The sequence below is a fragment of the Octopus bimaculoides genome, chromosome 2, assembly GCF_046866305.1.
Source record: "Octopus bimaculoides isolate indiv1 chromosome 2, ASM4686630v1, whole genome shotgun sequence".
Taxonomy (NCBI): domain Eukaryota; kingdom Metazoa; phylum Mollusca; class Cephalopoda; order Octopoda; family Octopodidae; genus Octopus; species Octopus bimaculoides.
In genome coordinates, this window is record NC_142929.1 from 139,493,750 (window position 1) to 139,513,453 (window position 19,704).

A 19,704-nucleotide genomic window follows, 5' to 3' on the forward strand; every position below is an offset into this window, starting at 1 on the left:
TCGAGGATTTCCGGTATATATATGAATATATGTATACATGCAAACATACAATTATACATACGTATACATTCATACTTGGCTACTAAATTCCAATGAAGGAATCTTATTTCTAGTGTAGAAGCTGGTTATTTCTCCGTTGGTACAAAAAAAAAATCAAGAAAACCAAGAAAATATACATACATACATACACAAACACATATATACGCATACATACATACTCATAGATGCATACATGCATCTATACATACACGTGTACATACATTCATACATACATACATCATACATAGACAGATACATATATGCGTTCATACACACACACGTATACATACATTCCTACATACATACATACACAGAGAGCGAGAAATAGATTTTAAAAGAATTAATGTATACAAGAGTTCTCTCCCTCTCTCTCTCTCTCTCTCTCTCTCTCTCTCTCTCTCACTCCCCCCACACACACACTGTTATGAGTAAACCAAGAATATGAATAATAATTAACTACAGCGTAAAAGTTTAAGAGAATCACTTCCTTTATGGCGCCCGTTCATATGTGTGTGTGTGTGCATGCGTGTGTGCGTGTGCGTAAATGCATACACGCATACATACATACATACATACATACATACATACATACATACATACATACATACATACATGCATACATACATACATACATGCGCTGCAGCCAGTTTCTATTCTGGGTGTGATGATCTAAGCAGAAATAACCATAAAGCACCGAACTAAACTCTTTATTATTTTTAATATCTTCTCTTTTCGCATTCTTCGTTCTTTCGGATTCAGCCGGCGCCAAAAGAGTCTTTCATCTTTCTTGTGGCAATAAAATTAGTACCAGTTATTAACTGGGGTCAATTTCATGAACTAGACCCCTCTCCCTTCTGATTAATTTAATTAGTGGAGGAACGCTCTGAAAGGCATCAATAATTAATCATACTTTGTGTTGTAGGTATTCTGTCTTGCTCAGTGCCACGGGGGTTCAGATGTGCCACTGATGATCAGGTAGACTAAGATGCACAGATATTCTTTCTGTGCCGCAGATATTTGGCAGTGCCGCTGATGTTCGTTCTGCACCGTAAATGTTTAGTTTGTGCCGCAAATGTTCAAAGTGTGCCGTAGATCTTCAGCGTGCCATAGATTTTTGGAAGTGTGCTGAGCCTTGTATTGTGCCGCACGTTTGTCAGCGTCACACATGTTCAACTTGTGCCATACGTGTTTGGCAATGTTATTGAGATTTGTGCTATAGCCGCAGATGCTTGGCAGTTCCACTGCGGTTCGGTGTGAGCAACAAATGTTCAATTTGTGCCCCAGCTGGTTAGTTACTGAGATTCTTTCTGAACGAAATGTTCACTCCGTGCCGCAGTTGTTCATATTATGTAACAGGTTTGCACTCTGTGTGGCACATTTACCTTCAGTGCCAGCCGATATTCAATCTGTACAACAGATTCTTAATCTGTGCCGCAGAGAGTCCAGATAGTCATTCGATAAGTACTCGTAGATGAAATATGAACCAAATATCGATCGTTTGTATGATTCTGATCCTGGTAAGAATGGAGGAAGGTCTGTAATGCTAGTCAAACTCGTCGGATTGGTTTTTGTTGTACCCAGGTACATTTTTTATCCAGTTTTCTCTGCCGACATTCTAACTGCTTCTAGATTTTATTTACGGTATGTGAAAACGTACCCATTTCACGCCATCATTTATGATACGCACTCAAAAAGTTGCTTTTGTTCCTTTCAGAATCCTAATTACAGCCGTTTGGAATTGGCTAAAATATTGCAATACAGAACTCTGTGTGCGTGTGTGTGTGTGTGTGTGTGTGTGTGTGTGTGTGTGTGTGTGTGTGTGTCTGTGTATCTGCGTACGTGTGAGTGAATGTATGTATGTATGTGTATATATATATATATATACATACATACATTAATGTATACATATATATATATATATATATATATATATATATATATATATGTGTGTGTGTGTATATATACATATATACAAACATTTATGAATGTGTGTGCGTGTATGAATGAATGTATGTATATAAATATATATATGTATATACACACACAACATATGCATATATGTGTGTGTATATTTAAATACGCGCGCGCGCATACACACACACACACACACACACACACACACACACACACACTTCTTTTCTGAAGAAGATTTTAGTCCATGTTCTTGTAAAGAAGTTTGTGAATGAATCACATACATACATACATACATACATACATATTTTCAGAAACTGTTATGCTATAGAATTGGGACCTCAATATGTGTCTTGATTAAAATCTCCAGCGTCTCTGTATTAACTGTACATCGTTTTAAATCAGGTTCTTTTTAGTTTATTGAGCCCTTTCACTAATCGCTTTGTACATAAAATATATTTTCGATATAACTGCAGAACATATATCCATATATTTACTACATATGTGTGTTTGTGCATATGTATATATGTATTTGTAGTGGAGGTGCAATGGCCTAGTGGTTAGGTCAACGGACTCGCGGTCTTAGAATCACGGTTTCGATTCCCAGACCGGGCGTTGTGAGTGTTTATTGAGCGAAAATGCCTAAAGCTCCACGAGGCTTCGGCAGGGGGTGGTGGTGAACCCTGCTGTACTCTTTCACCACAACTTTCTCTCACTCTCTCTTCTTGTTTCTGTTGTACCTGTAATTCAAAAGGTCAACCTTGTCACACTGTGTCACACTGAATATCCCCGAGAACTACGTTAAGGGTACACGTGTCTGTGGAATGCTCGGCCACTTGCAAGTTAATTTCACGAGCAGGCAGGCCGTTCCGTTGATCGAATCAACTGGAACCCTCGTCGTCATAACCGACTGAGTGCCACCATATGTATTCGTGCATATGTATGTGTGTATGTATACACTACTAATCTCTCTCTCTCTTTCCCTCTCAAATCTTGTTCGTGACTTTCAGCTCAAGTGTAAATTGAATTGAGGAATCTCTGAGACTGGTTACAAATACAGGCACTGACTTGGTGTAGATACCTTTGAAAGAAAAGAATTTCCTGCTGTTAACAGCTTCGCTTTTGATGCCATTCTATGCAGAATCCAAAGAATAGAGGAATTGTAGATTCATTGGGGTTATATTGTAATGATATCGAACAATAAAATGAAGGCTCTAATGATATAGTTCGGTAATGTAAGCAACAACAACCACAGCAACAACAACAGCAACGACAAAAACAAAGACGACTCTAACAGCAGAAATGACAACGTGGAGGGAAATTGAAGAGAAGGTAAATTAGAGGGACAAAGTGTAGTAAAGAAAACAAAATGGAAGAAGGTATAAAAGGAGAAATAAACTAGAAAGTGAAAGAAAAGCATTGAAGAAAGAAAGAAAGAAGAAAGAAAGAAAGAAAGAAGAAAGAAAGAAAGAAAAGTATCAATGTAAAATGAACCGAATGAAAACGGCGTGGGGGCGGGGTGCATAACGAAAAGATAAGAATGATAAAAACGAGTGTAAAAGAAAATAACTGGGGTAATGGAAGTAAAGTGAAGTTTAAAACATATTGTCTATTAATGTCAGTTATTTGATTGCAGCTTTACTTTCTATTTGGTTCATAGCCATCCATGGTAAAGACGAATTTCAACAATTTCCACCATTTTGTATTGTGTCCATGGAATGACGTCCATCTGCCGCCATTGTGGTCATAAAAGAAATTATCATTATCGACTTTGCATTTCATCATCTCGGGAATCGATAAATTAAGTACCAGTTGAGTACTGGGGTCAATGTAATCGACTTACCCCCTCCCATAAAAAACTGCTGGCCTTGTGCCAAAATTTGAAACCATTGTTGTTATTATTATTATTATTATTATTATTATTATTATTATTGCCTTTGCACAGCTATCGCTGGGGATGTACTACGGTGTCAGCTGCTCACTACCAGTAAACTAAAGTAACACCTCTTATTTTTTCGAGCACCTTCCAGAGTATTCGAGCGGTTCCAAGCAATGCTGTTTTCTGCAACTGCTCCACCCTTATTGCAGCCCCTATTTGTTTCACGTACACCCTCGAGATTTTTACTCACTGTTCCCAGGGTTCCGACAGCTATTGACACTACTACTACCACCTTTTTCATCGACCACAACCGCTTAACCTCCCAAGCTAACCTATTATATCTCTCGACTTTTCTTTCTTCCTTATCGCATACCTCGTTGTCAGCTGGGCATGCTATGTCTATGATCCAGCATAGGTTGTTTTCTTTCTCAATTAAGACTATGTCTGGTTTCCTATTCTCTATCTCATGGTTGCACTGAATCATAAAATCCCATAGGATCTTTGCATTTCTATTTTCGATGATGCCTTCAGGTTTATGTTCGTACCACTTTTTTGCTCTGTCAAGTTCATACTTGTTGCAAAGTGCCCAATGGACAATCCTGGCTATATTGTCATGACGTCTCTTATATTCTTTATGGACTGGTGGCATACATTGGCTGGTAATATGACATATGGTTTCACCATTTCATCCACAGATTCTGCACTTATCAGTATTGTCTATTTTGTATTATATGTTGTTAGTTCTTAGTGCTTGCTCTTGGGTAGCACAGATTAGAGCCTCCGTTTCCGATTTTAAATCACATTTAGTCATCCACGGACATCTTTTTTCTCTGTCTGTCTTATCTTCAACATCCCTATGAAATTGTCCATGCATTCTTTTCTTTACCCACCTATTTTCAGTTTCATTCGTTTTCAATTGCTTGTACAGTGCTTATTATTATTATTATTATTATTATTATTATTATTATTATTATTATTATTATTATTATTATTACTATTATTATTATTACTGTTATTATTACTATTATTATAATTACTATTATTATTATTATTATTATTATTATTATTATTATTATTACTAGTGTTACTATTATTATTATTATTATTATTCAGTAGTTTTATTTTTATAACGTGCTTTCACTTCACTACCGAGCGCAGCTCTGTGCGCCTTGGGTATGTGCTGTGGTTTGCTGTGGTGCTCTTATGTTTACTGTATTGAAAGTGTTTTGCGTAGGATGTGTGCAGTACCCAGTAGTGCAATTTTCTGTATGTTATATATATTTGTAAGTCCTGCTATTTTTGTTATGTATTTGTCTGAATATTTTTTTATTATACCTAAGGCACCTACTATGATAGGAATTGTTTCTGTTTTTAGATTCCACATTCGAGTTATCTCTATTTCCAGGTCTTTGTATTTTGAAAGTTTTTCCATTTCTTTTAGAGAAACGTTGTCATCTGCTGGTATTGATACATCAATTAGAAAGCATTTTTTTTCTTCATGATCTTTGACAACTATATCTGGTCTATTTGCCTTAATTTCTCTATCTGTGTGTATTGGCATATCCCAGAGTATGGTTGCTTTCTCGTTTTCTGTGACCTTTTCTGGCGTGTGTTTATACCATCTTTTTTCTGTTGTTATTCCATAATGTTGGCATAGCTTCCAGTGTATATAGGTCCCAGCTCTGTCGTGTCTGTGGATATATTCCTTCTTAGCCAGGACTGGGCAGCCAGAGATAATATGATTTATTGTTTCTTGTCCATCTCCACATATTCTACAGTTACTTGTTATATTTCTTTTCATTATGTGTTTTTGGTAATTTCTGGTGGGGAGGCTTTGGTCTTGTGCAGCAATTAAAAATCCTTCAGTCTCTGCTTTGAGTCCTGAGCTTCTCAGCCATTGCTGGGATTTTTCTCTGTCTATTTCTTTCGCATTTAGTTTAGCCCAGTATTTACCATGTAGGGGATTTTCTTGCCATCGTTTTATCATGGTCCGTTGCTGTTCTAGTTTTAGTTTGGATTTCATTTGTTTTATAGCTTTTGTTGTTTCTTCTTCTTCTTCTTCGTATTTGTTAGGTAGATTGATTTCTTGTTTGTATTTGTCAGCTTCCTTAAATACTGAAAACAGTTTTTTGTTTTGCTCGTGTTTTGTGGCTATTTGTATTAGTTTCCCTTGCTTCTGGAGTAGGTATTTTTGCAGTCCTATAGTGGTTATTTTATAATAGTTTTCTAGCTGTATAAGACCCCTGCCACCTTCCGTGCGTTGTATATATAGCCTTTCTATGTCAGATTTTGGGTGGTGCATCCTATATCCTGTCATTATTTTTCTTGTTTTCCTGTCTATTTTACATAGTTCGTTTAGTGTCCAGTTAAGGATGTTGTAGCTGTAGCTTATAACTGGGACAGCTAAAGTGTTGATACCCATTATCTTGTTTTTAGCATTGAGCTGTGTTTAGTATTGATCTAACTCGTCTATAGTACTCTTTCTTTATTTTTTCTTTCATTTGTGTATGTTGTATCCTATCTAGTTCATTGACTCCTAAATACTTATATGGTTGGCTTTCGTCTAGTTCTCTTATTTCATTGGCTTTATCTAGTGTTATATTGCTACTTTTAACTAATTTTCCTCTTTTCAGGGTTGCTTTGGCACATTTTTCTAATCCGAATTTCATTTCTATTTCCTTGGTAAAGCCGTGTACTGTCTGTAGTAGTGTTTCTAGCTCTTTGTCGTTTTTTGCATATAATTTTAGGTCATCCATATATAGAAGGTGGCTGACTGTTTTTCCATAGCATTTGTAACCGCATCCAGTTCTATTTAGCAATTCTGTTAAAGGTGTGAGTGCCAGGCAGAACAGGAGTGGAGAGAGCGTGTCTCCCTGGAATATTCCTCTTCTAATGGGGATGGCTTTCGTTTTCACAAGTCCCTCTTTTGTTTGGAGCTGTAGCACTGTCTGCCATTTGTTCATTGAGTGCTCTATGTATTTTATGATAATTGGTGCCACCTTGTTTATGGCTAGTGTTTCCAGAATCCACGTGTGGGGAACACTGTCGAAAGCCTTTTGGTAGTCCACCCAGGCCATACTGAGGCCTTTCTTCTTTCTGCGGCTGTCTTCAGTTATGGCTTTATTGATCAATAATTGATCTTTACAGCCGTATGAGCCCTTGCAGCATCCCTTCTGCTCTTCTGGAAACAGGTTGTTATTTTCCAGGTGTTTACTCAATCTCTGCGATATTATTGCAGTAAAGGCTTTGTAGATCGTAGGGAGACAGGTTATAGGTCTATAGTTTTGTGGTTTCTCCGTTTCCGTGGATTTGGGGATTAAGATGGTTTTCCCTTTTGTGAGCCATTCAGGCATTGTCTCTGGATCTGCGAGTATGTTGTTAAAGTTTTCTGCCAGCTTTTTATGCATTGCTGGCAGGTGTTTTAACCAGAAATTGGGGATCTTGTCGTGTCCAGGTGCCTTCCAGTTGCTTAGTCTTTGCAGTGTCTGGGTGACCTCTTCAGTTGTTATAGGGGCCCAGAGTTGCTCAGGTGCTAAGTTCGTTGTTTTAATGGTCCTTTTTTGGGGTTGTTGCTTCACCGACCATATTTGTTTCCAGAATTTCTCTAGTTCTTCTGCTGTTGGTGCTGAAGTAATGTCTATTTTATTTTTACCCAGTTCTTGGTAGAGTTTTTTGGGGTTGGATTTGAACTGTTTGTTTTGTTCAAAGAAACGTTGGCGTTTCTCATACCGGCGGATCCTCTGTGCTTTGGCAAGGATGTCTTGCTTTAGTTTTTCTTTTGCCTCAGGTAAGTCTTTTTCTGTAATGCTGTATTTGTACAGTATTTTTGTTTTCTTCTTGTTACTTAGTTGCGTTTTCTACTAATTTCGTTGAGAATCGATAAATCTTTTCTCTTTTTTTTAATTTTGTTCTGGATGTTATTTATCCACAAGGTCTGTTTGGGTGGTAGAACTCCTATTCGGATGGGTTTGAGTGAGTATCATGCTTCTTTTGTGGCTGCAGTGGCTGCCGCATATATTATGTCATTTAGCTCAGTGATATTGCCTGTTGTTTCTGTGGTTGTTAGTTCCGTGACGGCCAGGTTTATGCTATTTATTATTGATGTTGTTTTATTGTCTATTTTGATTTTTGGGAGATATAATCTGTGGTCCATTCTAAGATCTGTGGTTTTCAGTTCTTCGGTTATTTTCATTTTCATAGTATCGTAATTATTAGGTTTCCCTTCGTTATTTCCAGGCTTTATATTTGTTTTGCCTTCCTTTTCATTCATATGTTTGTCTGTGGTGTTCTGGATTGGTGCTTTTTGTACACTATTATACATCTCTACGGTCTGGGTTTGTTGTTTTTTGTTTACTTCGTTTTTGCCGGGAATGTTACGTTTGTCCTCGTGTTTTGCTATCTCAGTGTTTATATTATTATTTGGCATTGCTGTGTGACTACTATCTAGATTTTCCTGATGTATTTTTTTCTTTCAATTGTTCTATTTCTATATCTGATATTTTTTTTTGCTTTTAGAATATATCTTCTTATGTTAGCTAGTTTGTTAGGGTTCATTGTTTTATCGAGGTCTATATCTACATTATTTTTCTTCCATGTTTTATATGTATGTGTTGTTGCGTTTTCGTTTTTTGGGTAGAGTACTGCTGTGAAATAGGCGTGTAGGATGGAAATGTGTTCCTCACGTGTCCATTTATGCCGTTTTGGTTTTGTTTGCGGGACATGAGGAACAACGTCCGGCCCTTTATTTTGACGGTCGTCGTTTTCGTAGGGTACCGGTTCGTTTATTTCTGTTGTCAGATTGTTTTGCACGTTCATATCTTCGTACTTTTTTCTTAACAAGCTTACAGTACGTACTTCTCGGTTGTTATTTTTGGGTGAAATAATACCGGTGTTATGTTTGTAATTTTTTTGTACATGGTGTTTTGGGGTTCGAAGATGGTCTGATTTTGATGTAACACGTGTGTTTACGATCGCTGTGCGGGTAGTGGAGGTATCAAGTTAAAATACATCATTATATTTGGAAAAATAGAGATAAATTTCAATGAGTATTACTTACTCAGATATAGTCCAACCCTTTGTCAGCTATTTTTTGTATATGGTGTTTGGGTTTGGAGATGGTCTGTATTTTGATGTAACACGTGTGTTTACGATCGCTGTTCGGGTAGTGGAGGTATCAAGTTAAAATACATCATTATATTTGGAAAAATAGGAATAAATTTCAATGAGTATTACTTACTCGGGTATAGTCCAACCCTTTGTCAGCTATATTTGGGCTCCATGCGATGTCTTTATTTCCGATGTTTTTGGATAAGTTTCGGAGCAGTGATTTATCGTACTCACATGTTAAACTTCCTTCACATGTTAAACTTCCTCACATGTTAAACTTCCTTACATGTTAAACTTATTATTATTATTATTATTATTATTATTATTATTATTATTATTATTATTATTATTATTATTATTATTATTATTACTGTTATTATTACTATTATTACTATTATTATAATTACTATTATTATTATTATTATTATTATTATTATTATTATTATTATTATTACTAGTGTTACTATTATTATTATTATTACTATTATTATTATTATTATTATTATTATTATTATTATTACTAGTGTTACTATTATTATTATTACTGTTATTATTACTATTATTATAATTACTATTATTATTATTATTATTATTATTATTATTATTATTATTATTATTATTATTATTATTATTACTAGTGTTACTATTATTATTATTATTATTATTATTATTATTATTACTGTTATTATTACTATTATTACTATTATTATAATTACTATTATTATAATTACTATTATTATTATTATTATTATTATTATTATTATTATTATTATTATTACTAGTGTTACTATTATTATTATTATTACTATTATTATTATTATTATTATTATTATTACTATTATTATTATCATTATTGTGACGATGATGATGATGATGATGATTATCATTTCTATTATTATGTTGTTGTTGTTTCTACTTGCAGAATTTTGATTTGATTTGAAGCCCAACACAATCTCTACACAACTTCTCCAAGTCCATATCACAGTTTGGTTAACGAAGAACGAAAAACAGCAACAGACCGAAACTTTTTCCAAGTTGTTGTTATTGTTGTTTGTGCTGCTACTGTTGCTTCTGCTACTGCTGCTGCTGCTGTTATTGTTCCGTTTGTTTGCTATAACTTTGGGCGTGATTTTTTAGTTTGCTTTGAAAAACTTTTCGGTCAAAAGATGATAATGGCTTTTTTAGAAAGAAACCGCCATGTTGTTCTGACAACAACATAACACAGTTTACAAAAAACATTCTCTGGGAAAGAGCATTGTTGCTGTTGTTGTTGTTGTTATCGTTGTTGTTGTTGTTGCTGTTATTGTAGTTGCTGTTGTTGTTGTTATTGTTGTTGTTGTTGTTGTTGTTGTTGTTGCAGGTAGCGTTGCTGCTAATACTACACCTACCATTATTGCTGCTGCTGCTGTTACTACTACTACTACTACTACTACTACTACTACTACTACTACTACTACTACTACTACTACTACTTATGCTTCCACTACTAACAATACAATTATTTGATAATGTTGTAGTGAAGGTCGTAGAGCAAGGTACAAGTTCCTCTCCCACTTGTTGTTGTTGTTGTTGTTGTTGTTGTTGTTGTCGTTGTTGTTGTTGTTTGGCTCTAGGTCATCACTGATCGAGCAGAAACTGTAATCAAAGGCATTCCAGTCATGACCTTCTTGATTTTTTAAGGTTGTGTCGGACTATATTAACTAGCGTGTTCCTTCTTTACTTAAGTAATGTAGAGTGTCATTTAGCTGTTATTTTTAGTAGGTTGAGTGACCATGTAAAGGTTCCTTGTTGGCTTTTAAGTGTTTGCTGGATGCACCTTTTTTCTGCACCAACAAAGACCCCTTAGCCACCCCCACCAAAGACCTAATTACCAAACCATCAAAGACTCCTTCACCATATCAGGAAAGAGGCCTTCGTCACACCACGAGGGAGCTCTTCATCACGCTATCAAAAATTACTTTCACCACGATACGAAAAACATATCTCGCCACACCAGCAAAATCCCTTCTCCACCTGAAAAACGAGGCTTCCATCACGCCACGAAGAAACCCTTCACTATATCATCAAAAATCGTCCTCACCACACCAAAAGCCAAGTCACTTTTTCTCTGCAATAATTGTATTACTAAAAGAAACTATAAAAATAATAGCTATACAAGACATAAATGATTATTCTTCAGTCATAATTTAACAGAAACAATATTTCATTTTTATCTTATAATTATTTATTTGGTTTTGTTTCGTTATATCAAAGTTGTTATTGTTGTTGATGATGAAGTGTCTCTCACCGAAACGTTAGAATTCTATTTTATTCTTACGATTTTTGAAGTTATCCAAATTTGCGACATTCACTCCTCTTTTCTTTCTTTCCTATCCGTTGTCCAGCTTCACATCTGCTGACAATCACTTGGAAGTCGGAGCTTGTTGTACTTGTGGTTCTTTTGAGTCTTGTAGGTCTTTTTACTCTTGCGGGTTCTCTTGATTGTTCTTGTGTTTCTTGTTGTTCATGTGATTCTACTTTATTTACTTTTTTGTGTTTATTCTTGATTTTCTTTTGTTTGGTTTTTTATTCATATGTCCCGGCGCCACGCTCGCTGCATGTTAAACAAACATACACTACCGAACTCGCATCATCAACATTATCATCATCATCATCAGTCGCAGCAGCAACAATATTATCACCATCATCATCATCATCATCGTTGTCATCATCATCATCATCATCACTGACATTATCGCTACCACCAGCATCAACATCAACTTCATCCTCGACATCGTCATCTCATCACTATCATCACCGTCACCATCATCACCGTCACCATCATCATCACCATCATCATATCATCATACTCGTCATCATTACCATCACCAACACCAACACCATCAGCCACCAGATGAAATCGAACGAAATCAAATGAGATCCGATCGTCGAAGCCAGCCAGAGCCATGACGTCACTGTATTCCGTCGACGACAATCATCCGTCCACGTTGATTATGTCGTTATGTCAGAACAAGTCTTTGCTGACCATGATGGACTACGGCGAAACGAGCAACAACACAAACAGCAACCACAACAGCAGCGACAGCAACTGCATGAACAACAGCCACACCAGCATCGACAACAGCAACAGCGACAACAACACCAGCGGTAACAGCAACAACAACAACAACACCAATAACAACAACAGGCTTGAAATGATGATTGTGCCGACCATCTACGCCGTCGCCATTGTCGGAGGATGTATTGCTAATGGCGCTTTAATTACTCTTCTTTGTAAAAATCGTAGACAGAAATACAACAGCACAGGAATCTTGGTGCTCAATCTAGCCATTGCTGATTTGCTATTTCTTCTATTCTGGGTACCATTCCATACGATTATCTACACTCTGTCCATATGGCCGTTCGGAGATTTCATGTGCAGGTTAGTGCCAACAGTTATATTTTGTTTGTTTTTCTTATCATTATCATTATCGCCGTCATCAACATCATTGTTATAATTACTATTACTATCGATGTTGGTAAGACGGTGAACTGGCAGAACCGTTCGCAAATCGGACCAAATGCTTAGCGGCATTTCGTCCGTCTTTTTGCTCTGAGTCCAAATCGCGCCGAGGTCGACTTTGGCTTTCATCATTAAAATAAGTACCAACTGAGCACTAGTACCAACTTCAGATAAAATAAGTACCAACTGAGCACTAGTACCAACTTCAGATAAAATAAGTACTAACTGAGCACTAGTACAAACTTCAGATAAAATAAGTACCAACTGAGCACTAGTACCAACTTCAGATAAAATAAGTACCAACTGAGCACTAGTACCAACTTCAGATAAAATAAGTACCAGCTGAGCACTAGTACCAACTTCAGATAAAATAAGTACTAACTGAGCACTAGTACAAACTTCAGATAAAATAAGTACCAACTGAGCACTAGTACCAACTTCAGATAAAATAAGTACCAACTGAGCACTAGTACCAACTTCAGATAAAATAAGTACCAACTGAGCACTAGTACCAACTTCAGATAAAATAAGTACCAACTGAGCACTAGTACCAACTTCAGATAAAATAAGTACCAACAGAGCACTAGTAATACGCTCGTTGTACGCAATTAAAGCAACGTTAAATTATAATCGTTATCTTCTCCAGAAAGGAATGACGCCGTGATTTTTATCTGAAAGAAAATCTTTTCATTCATAGGCTGTATTGAAAATATAATATACATTGGAACGAGCCGAACATTGTCCTGGCAGCGACCCACGAGAAAATTAGACGCATTTCGATCTCTTTGGATTTTGTCTGTAACTTGTATCTGCTAGTCGTATACAGAGTCAGAATTCGTCGAATGTATTATTAACTCTTTCTTGCATATCGGAGAGACAAATTTTGTACGGACATGTATCTAGTAGATACTCGTCAATGACAAGGTTCAAGAAGGCCGAAACGTGTCTGACATTGTCGTGGATCACTGCTGGGAGAATGCTCCCCAACTTCGATATATATTTTGTCGTTAACGCAACATGTCTTGGAGGAGATTTCCTCTCAGACAAACACCACAGCACCATGCCTTTAAGTGGTGTATATACATTCAGTGTGATGCGCAGATGATTTAAATGTAATGTTGTTGCAATTGCGTTACACCGAATTATATTGGTATTCAAGCAACTAAGATGTATGAGTCAAACATTCTCTTCTCGTACACAACCACAACATAAAGTAAAATTGTCTTATCGTCTTCATTGAAAAGTTAATGAAATCTTGGTTTATGAACGCCTATCGTCACGAACAAATCAGCTTACGAACAACTTTTCGAACATAAAACGTTTCAGGTGTCGAACGATATCTCGAGTAACGAACACAAGCTGGCAACAACAGTTGGCAACGAGCTGGGAGTATCAGCTGTAAAGCATCGGTTGCTGTCTAGCTTTCACTCAGTGCACATCCCGGTTCGAATTCATTGCGCCTTATCTTGAATTTCTTATGAGGAAAATAGTTTCGGTTTCCGAACATTTTGTATGACTAACAGCCTTCAGGAACGAATTACATTCGTAAACCGAGGTCCCACTGTATATTCATTCAAACATGTAATATGTACAATAGTTTTAAACATATTACAAGTATATATTGTACAGAGTATAAATTACGAAAAGTATTTCTTTTAAAATTTCGATTTGATCAAAATGTCTTACACAATAAAATACTTCTTGTTTAAAAAATTCCGGATTTCATTTAACGGGGACAGCTATCATTACAGTGACTATAATATATTAGTAATAATTTGATTTATTTAATTTATTCAACCAATCTTATATACGAGAGATAATTTAATTAAATTCCTTTGTTGAATGAAGAATTCAAGCTGCGAAATAGAGAAGTAAAGTTATAATTATATCAATAATCACCTGACGAAATGGAAGTCTGCACATTTATCATTGTCATCCAATTAGATTATTGTAGTCTGATTCAAAGTGTATTGAATTTATGAAGTATTCCGAGTGTTGTTTCAAGCTTTCGCACGATGTCGTTCATAAAAGGTGGAAACGGTGTAGAACATGTAGCTTCGTTTATTACGGATCCATTCGTCGCTGATCCGGGATAACACGGTACGCTCAACTGTGAACCATGTTACGCTTATCACGGATTGATCTGCGATAACACCGATCGGCGGTCAGTTGAAGATTCTGCTTGTGCCGCAAAAACGCGGCCCCACCGTCTTCCTACAACGCTCAACTAACCCAGAATGCACTGACTATCGCTTGTGGTGACACGACCGTACTTCGGGGCCGCGTATTTTTTTTTTTTTTTCCTTTTTTCTTTACGGATATATGTACTCATACTCACCATCATGGGGCCAGTGAACATAAAAAAATAAACGATGGAGACGAGTGTGTTCTCTACAAGAAAAAATAGAGATAATCAAGAAAGTAGGTGACGATGAAACCTTCGCTGCTGTGGTGTAAATGAACCGCAATGAGCCGTCGTTCCGTTTACAAAGTACGTGGAGATGATTTCATTATCACTGTTTTTTCTTCTTTTTTTTAAAACCAAATCCCTTGATAAACAAGGAGTTCGATTCTTGGAAGTGACCTGAATAATAATAATAATAATAATAATAATAATAATAATAATAATAATAATAATAATAATAATAATAATAATAATAATGATAATAATAATGATAACATCGAAAAAATACCTTAGGAATGAAAACTCAGGTTCGAAATTTCCCCAAGACACCTGAAGAAGGCTGGAGGGTATATCAGCCGAAATCTTGTGTTAACAACAAACAAGATGAGGACAAATATCCGTCAAATGTAAATAATGTAAATAATGTACATAATTCCTCATCTCTTAAATATAGAACTGTATTATATTCTAGTCAGTCAGCAAGTTTTGGAAGTGATCAAGTGCGTGTGTGTGTGAGAGAGAGAGAGAGGGGGGGTTATAAAATATCAATACTGTTCGAGAAGGGCTCCAGGTGTCGCTCATGGACTTTGGTAAAGGCATGAACCACACCCCACTACAAATATCACCTTTTCTCTGTGCAAATGAAATTATTATTCTTGTTGTTGTTGATGATGATGATGATTATCTTTCTTTCTCTCAAACCTTTTTTCTTTTAATTTCCAGATTTATCCACTACATGCAGTTCTCCAGTATGTTCGCCAACGTCTTCACACTGACCGCCATGGCAGTCAACCGCTACGTCGCCATACGTTTCCCGATCTGGACGAGGCTCCGCCGTAACCACAAAGATGTCGTCATTATCAGTCTAGTCATTTGGATTGTGGCTCTTTGCCTCGGCATTCCATCGTCCCTTATCTACACTACTGTGGAATATCAAGGAAACTTTTACTGCACAGACTCCTTTCAAGATAAACGCCATTTAAGGCCGACATTTTTCCTTCTCAATTTCTTAATCGGTTACGTAATCCCACTGAGTACTATTCTGATTCTTAGCACTCTCACCGTATGTAATATGTGGAACTCAACTAATATGGAAGGCATAAACGCTGCTGAATCTCTTCGCAACAAACGTAGAGCTACGAAAATCGTAATATCTCTGGTTTTAGTGTTTGCCTGTATGTGGTTTCCTTACCATTTGTTTTGGATATGGGTGAACTATTTCCATGACAGCTTCGAATGGTCGTATGCATTCTATTATTTCCAAGTATTTGCTTATTTGTTAGCTTTTACGAATTCTGCTTTAAATCCATTGGTCTACGCGTTCTGCTCGGAAACTTTCCGAAAGAAATTGTGTATTTGGTCAAAACGCAAGCAAGATCATTCGTTGCTGTCTCATTCGAGATTAACTAATTATTCTATTCGATCAATCCCTCAAAATACTCAAGAAATTCCAATGGACAAAATATCTCTGTAAACAAACAAAAACAAATAAGCATATATTTTGTCTTTTTTTTTATTATCACGACTTCTAAACAATAGCATCATTGGTTAAAAGTTACAACATAACAATTACTGGTTCACTGTATTTGTAAACGGCGACAAGGACTGTCTGTAACTCTGTGTAAAACAAATATCGCAAAAAACACGAGTTTTTTCCTTTTTTTTTTACGGTTTTGTCACCTGTGTATACATCTTTCAACCATATACATCGGCAATATTTAAAATTCATGTTCAGTTAAATGAAGGGGGAAAATGGAGAGTTAAGATAATAATAATTATCTATTATTAAAAAACTAGGTAATCTCTACTTCTTACAGCCGTTTCCATTAGTGCTCAATAAGAAAATTACAAATTTATGCTATAAATTTGCAATTATATGTTATGAGCATAGTTTCATCAGAGAAAAAGAGTCTGCTTGCATGAAAGGAAAGGTCAGCGTGTAATATCTAAACTTTTCCTCTGATGAAATTATGCTCATAACATATAAATGCAAATTTATAAATTTGTAATCTTCCTATTGAGCACTAATGGAAACAGCTGTAAGAAGTAAAGATTACCAGTTTTTTAATAATAAAATATTATTATTATTTTAACTCTCCATTTTCTTTCCTTCATTTAACTGATCATGAATCTTATTCTAAATATATACCTATTGATTTAAAGAATTTTCATTTCCCAAATATACTAGGAATAGAACCAATATTTCCTTGGATGTAACCATCCCTTGATGAGGTTAACATATCCTCTAAGCAACTTTAATAATTAATATACATATATATATGTGTGTGTGTGTGTGTGTGTGTGTGTGTTTGTGTGTGTGTGTGGAGGCGCAATGGCTCAGTGGTTAGGGCAGAGGACTCGCGGTCGGAGGATCGCGGTTTCGATTCCCAGACTGGGCGTTGTGTGTGTTTATTGAGCGAAAACACCTAAAGGTCTACGAGGCTCCGGCAGGGGGTGGTGGCAACCTTTGTTTTACTCGTTCGCCCAACTTTCTCTCACTCTTTCTTCCTGGCGTCCAATCCAGTTGGGGGGAATACATACGCCATAGAAACCGGGACACCGAGCCCATGAGCCTGGCTAGGCTTGAAAAGGATGCATAAATATATATATATACATGAATTATACTATTTTATAGAGATTGTTATTAGTTAACAATACTCGTAGACAGGCTAGAATCGAAGTGCTCAAACTGAGCTAAGTTTCAATTTATAATTTGTATATATATATATATATATATATATATATATATATATATATATATATATATATATATATATATATATATATATATATATATATATATATATATATATATATATATATATATGTGTGTGTGTGTGTGTGTGTGTGTGTATGTATATATATATACATACATACAAACACATACGCACATGCATACATACATACGCACCTACATACATGCATACATACATACTTACATGCATACATGCATAAGAAAAATAAGGTAAAACTCAATTTTAGTTTAATTTAAAGTTCCTACTCGTGTTTCGCCATTATGGTTGTTTGGAGCTCTGCTATGGAAGTTCCAAATGCATATAAAAGCTCAACCACGCCGAATCCAAGGGATCCGGCGTGTTTCCTGACGATCCAGCGTGACTGAGCATCTACGTACATTTGGAATTCCTAGCATAGGGCTCCAAACAGCCAGATGGTGAAACGCGCATAGGAATTTTAATATAAACTAGCGTTTATACTTATTATCCCTACAGTTGCTATGTAGCTCATAACTGGTAATACTATTCAGCGTGGAAGTTACTTAACAACTATACAGAAAACAGATGAGGGCGGACTTCGGATTTAGGAAGCACCAACAGGTTGGAATTTCTTCGTTTTGATGGGGTTTTTCAGATTTTTTTTTTTTTGGATCTAGTTTAAAACGGGGGCACCAGTTTTCATTAATGTTTTATGTAGTGTTTTTGGTACCGAAAGACTTTCAAACTTCGTATACTTATCTATTTTGTGTTATAGAACAGAAAAAAATTTTTGTATTCGAATTTATTTCATGTAAAAAGTTGTCTTATTTCGATAATTTCTACTAATCACTGACGTCTATTCAGTTGAAAACAGTTAGCGCTGTAACGGTGTATATCGTATTAATCCCCTAACCCTAACCCTAAAACTAACCCTAACTCTAGAATCTGAACTCTAAAATTGTTACACACATAGATACGCACAGCGTAATTTATTATATAAACAATATATGCGTATAAATTACGATTAAACCGGATGAAATATGTCACAGAGAATAACATTTTTATGACCGCCCAGCAGTAACTCTATTCAGCTGAATAGACGTCAGTGATTGGTTGAAATTACAGAAATACGACAACTTTAACATGGAATAACTTGCGAATTCTTTTTTTTTTTTTTTTTTGTTAAGAAGACTAAGAGTAAAAGATGTTTTATATGACACATTCTACCAGTGTCCCAAGTTTCAAAGTGTTTCGTTAGTGTTTCGTTAAGAAAATACTGGTGCCCCCGTTTTAAATTAGATCCTTTTTTTTTTTTTCACAGTGCCATTGAAAAGCTCTGGACTATCTTTTTAGCAAAATCTTCCTTTAATCATACACTATTTCGTCTGAAAATATTTACTTTTTTTCTTACCGAAAAGGCTTCTCCGATAGTTTTTAAGCATGTGGTGTCCCAATATCGTGTAGTGCCCCCAAATCGGTCGGGGGTGGTGTAGAAAAAAAAATCATTTTTCGGAAATTTTTTTGCTAAAATGATAATCCAGAGTATTTCCAAAGGCACCGTAGAAAACAAAAAAGGAAAAATCCTCTTCAAAACGAAGAAATTCTAACTTGATAATGCTTCCTAAGTCCAACGTCCGCCGAGATGGGATTATAATAAATCTAGATGGAGGTCTAAACATAACAGTGACAATCGTACATCAACTTGTACACATAATTTCTACTTAAACACTACCTACAAGGTAACAGTTGACAATGGCTCGAAGTTTCGCCATGGGTCGCCTTCGTAATACTGTCTGATTCTTTAGTCCTTGGTGCTATTTATATGCTTAGGCTCGGCTTATGAGCAGAGTAGAAACGAGTTGAACGTGCTATAAGAATATAATTAGTATTTAAAACAAAAGAATTTTTTATAGTTTGACTAAGCCGACCAATGACAACATTTCGAAGTCCCTGTCAACATCTTCCTTGAAACAATAAATTTAAAACCTTTCCTAAATGCATTGAATCATCTTTCTGTGAACATTTGACTGTTTTTATGTATAACTGAACATTAAAAAATCCACGTTCACATATAATACATACATGCGTTTTGCTTCATTTATCATTATTCTTCATATCTTCTCAAAATACATCACTTTAACTTGGTATT

The 19,704-nt window shown here is 35.8% G+C and overlaps 1 protein-coding gene across 1 annotated transcript in view; it reads left to right on the forward strand.

Moving 5' to 3' along the window:
• Nucleotides 1–16,330, forward strand: part of LOC106873537 (galanin receptor 2b) — a 64,522-nt gene extending 48,192 nt beyond the window's left edge. Inside the window, exons 2-3 of the mRNA XM_089347783.1 lie at nt 9,858–12,356; nt 15,565–16,330. Coding sequence (XP_089203909.1) covers nt 11,881–12,356; nt 15,565–16,315 — 1,227 coding nt within the window. The 5' untranslated portion in view covers nt 9,858–11,880 and the 3' untranslated portion in view covers nt 16,316–16,330. The remainder of the gene's footprint in view (nt 1–9,857; nt 12,357–15,564) is intronic.
• Nucleotides 16,331–19,704: the final 3,374 nt, after the last annotated feature.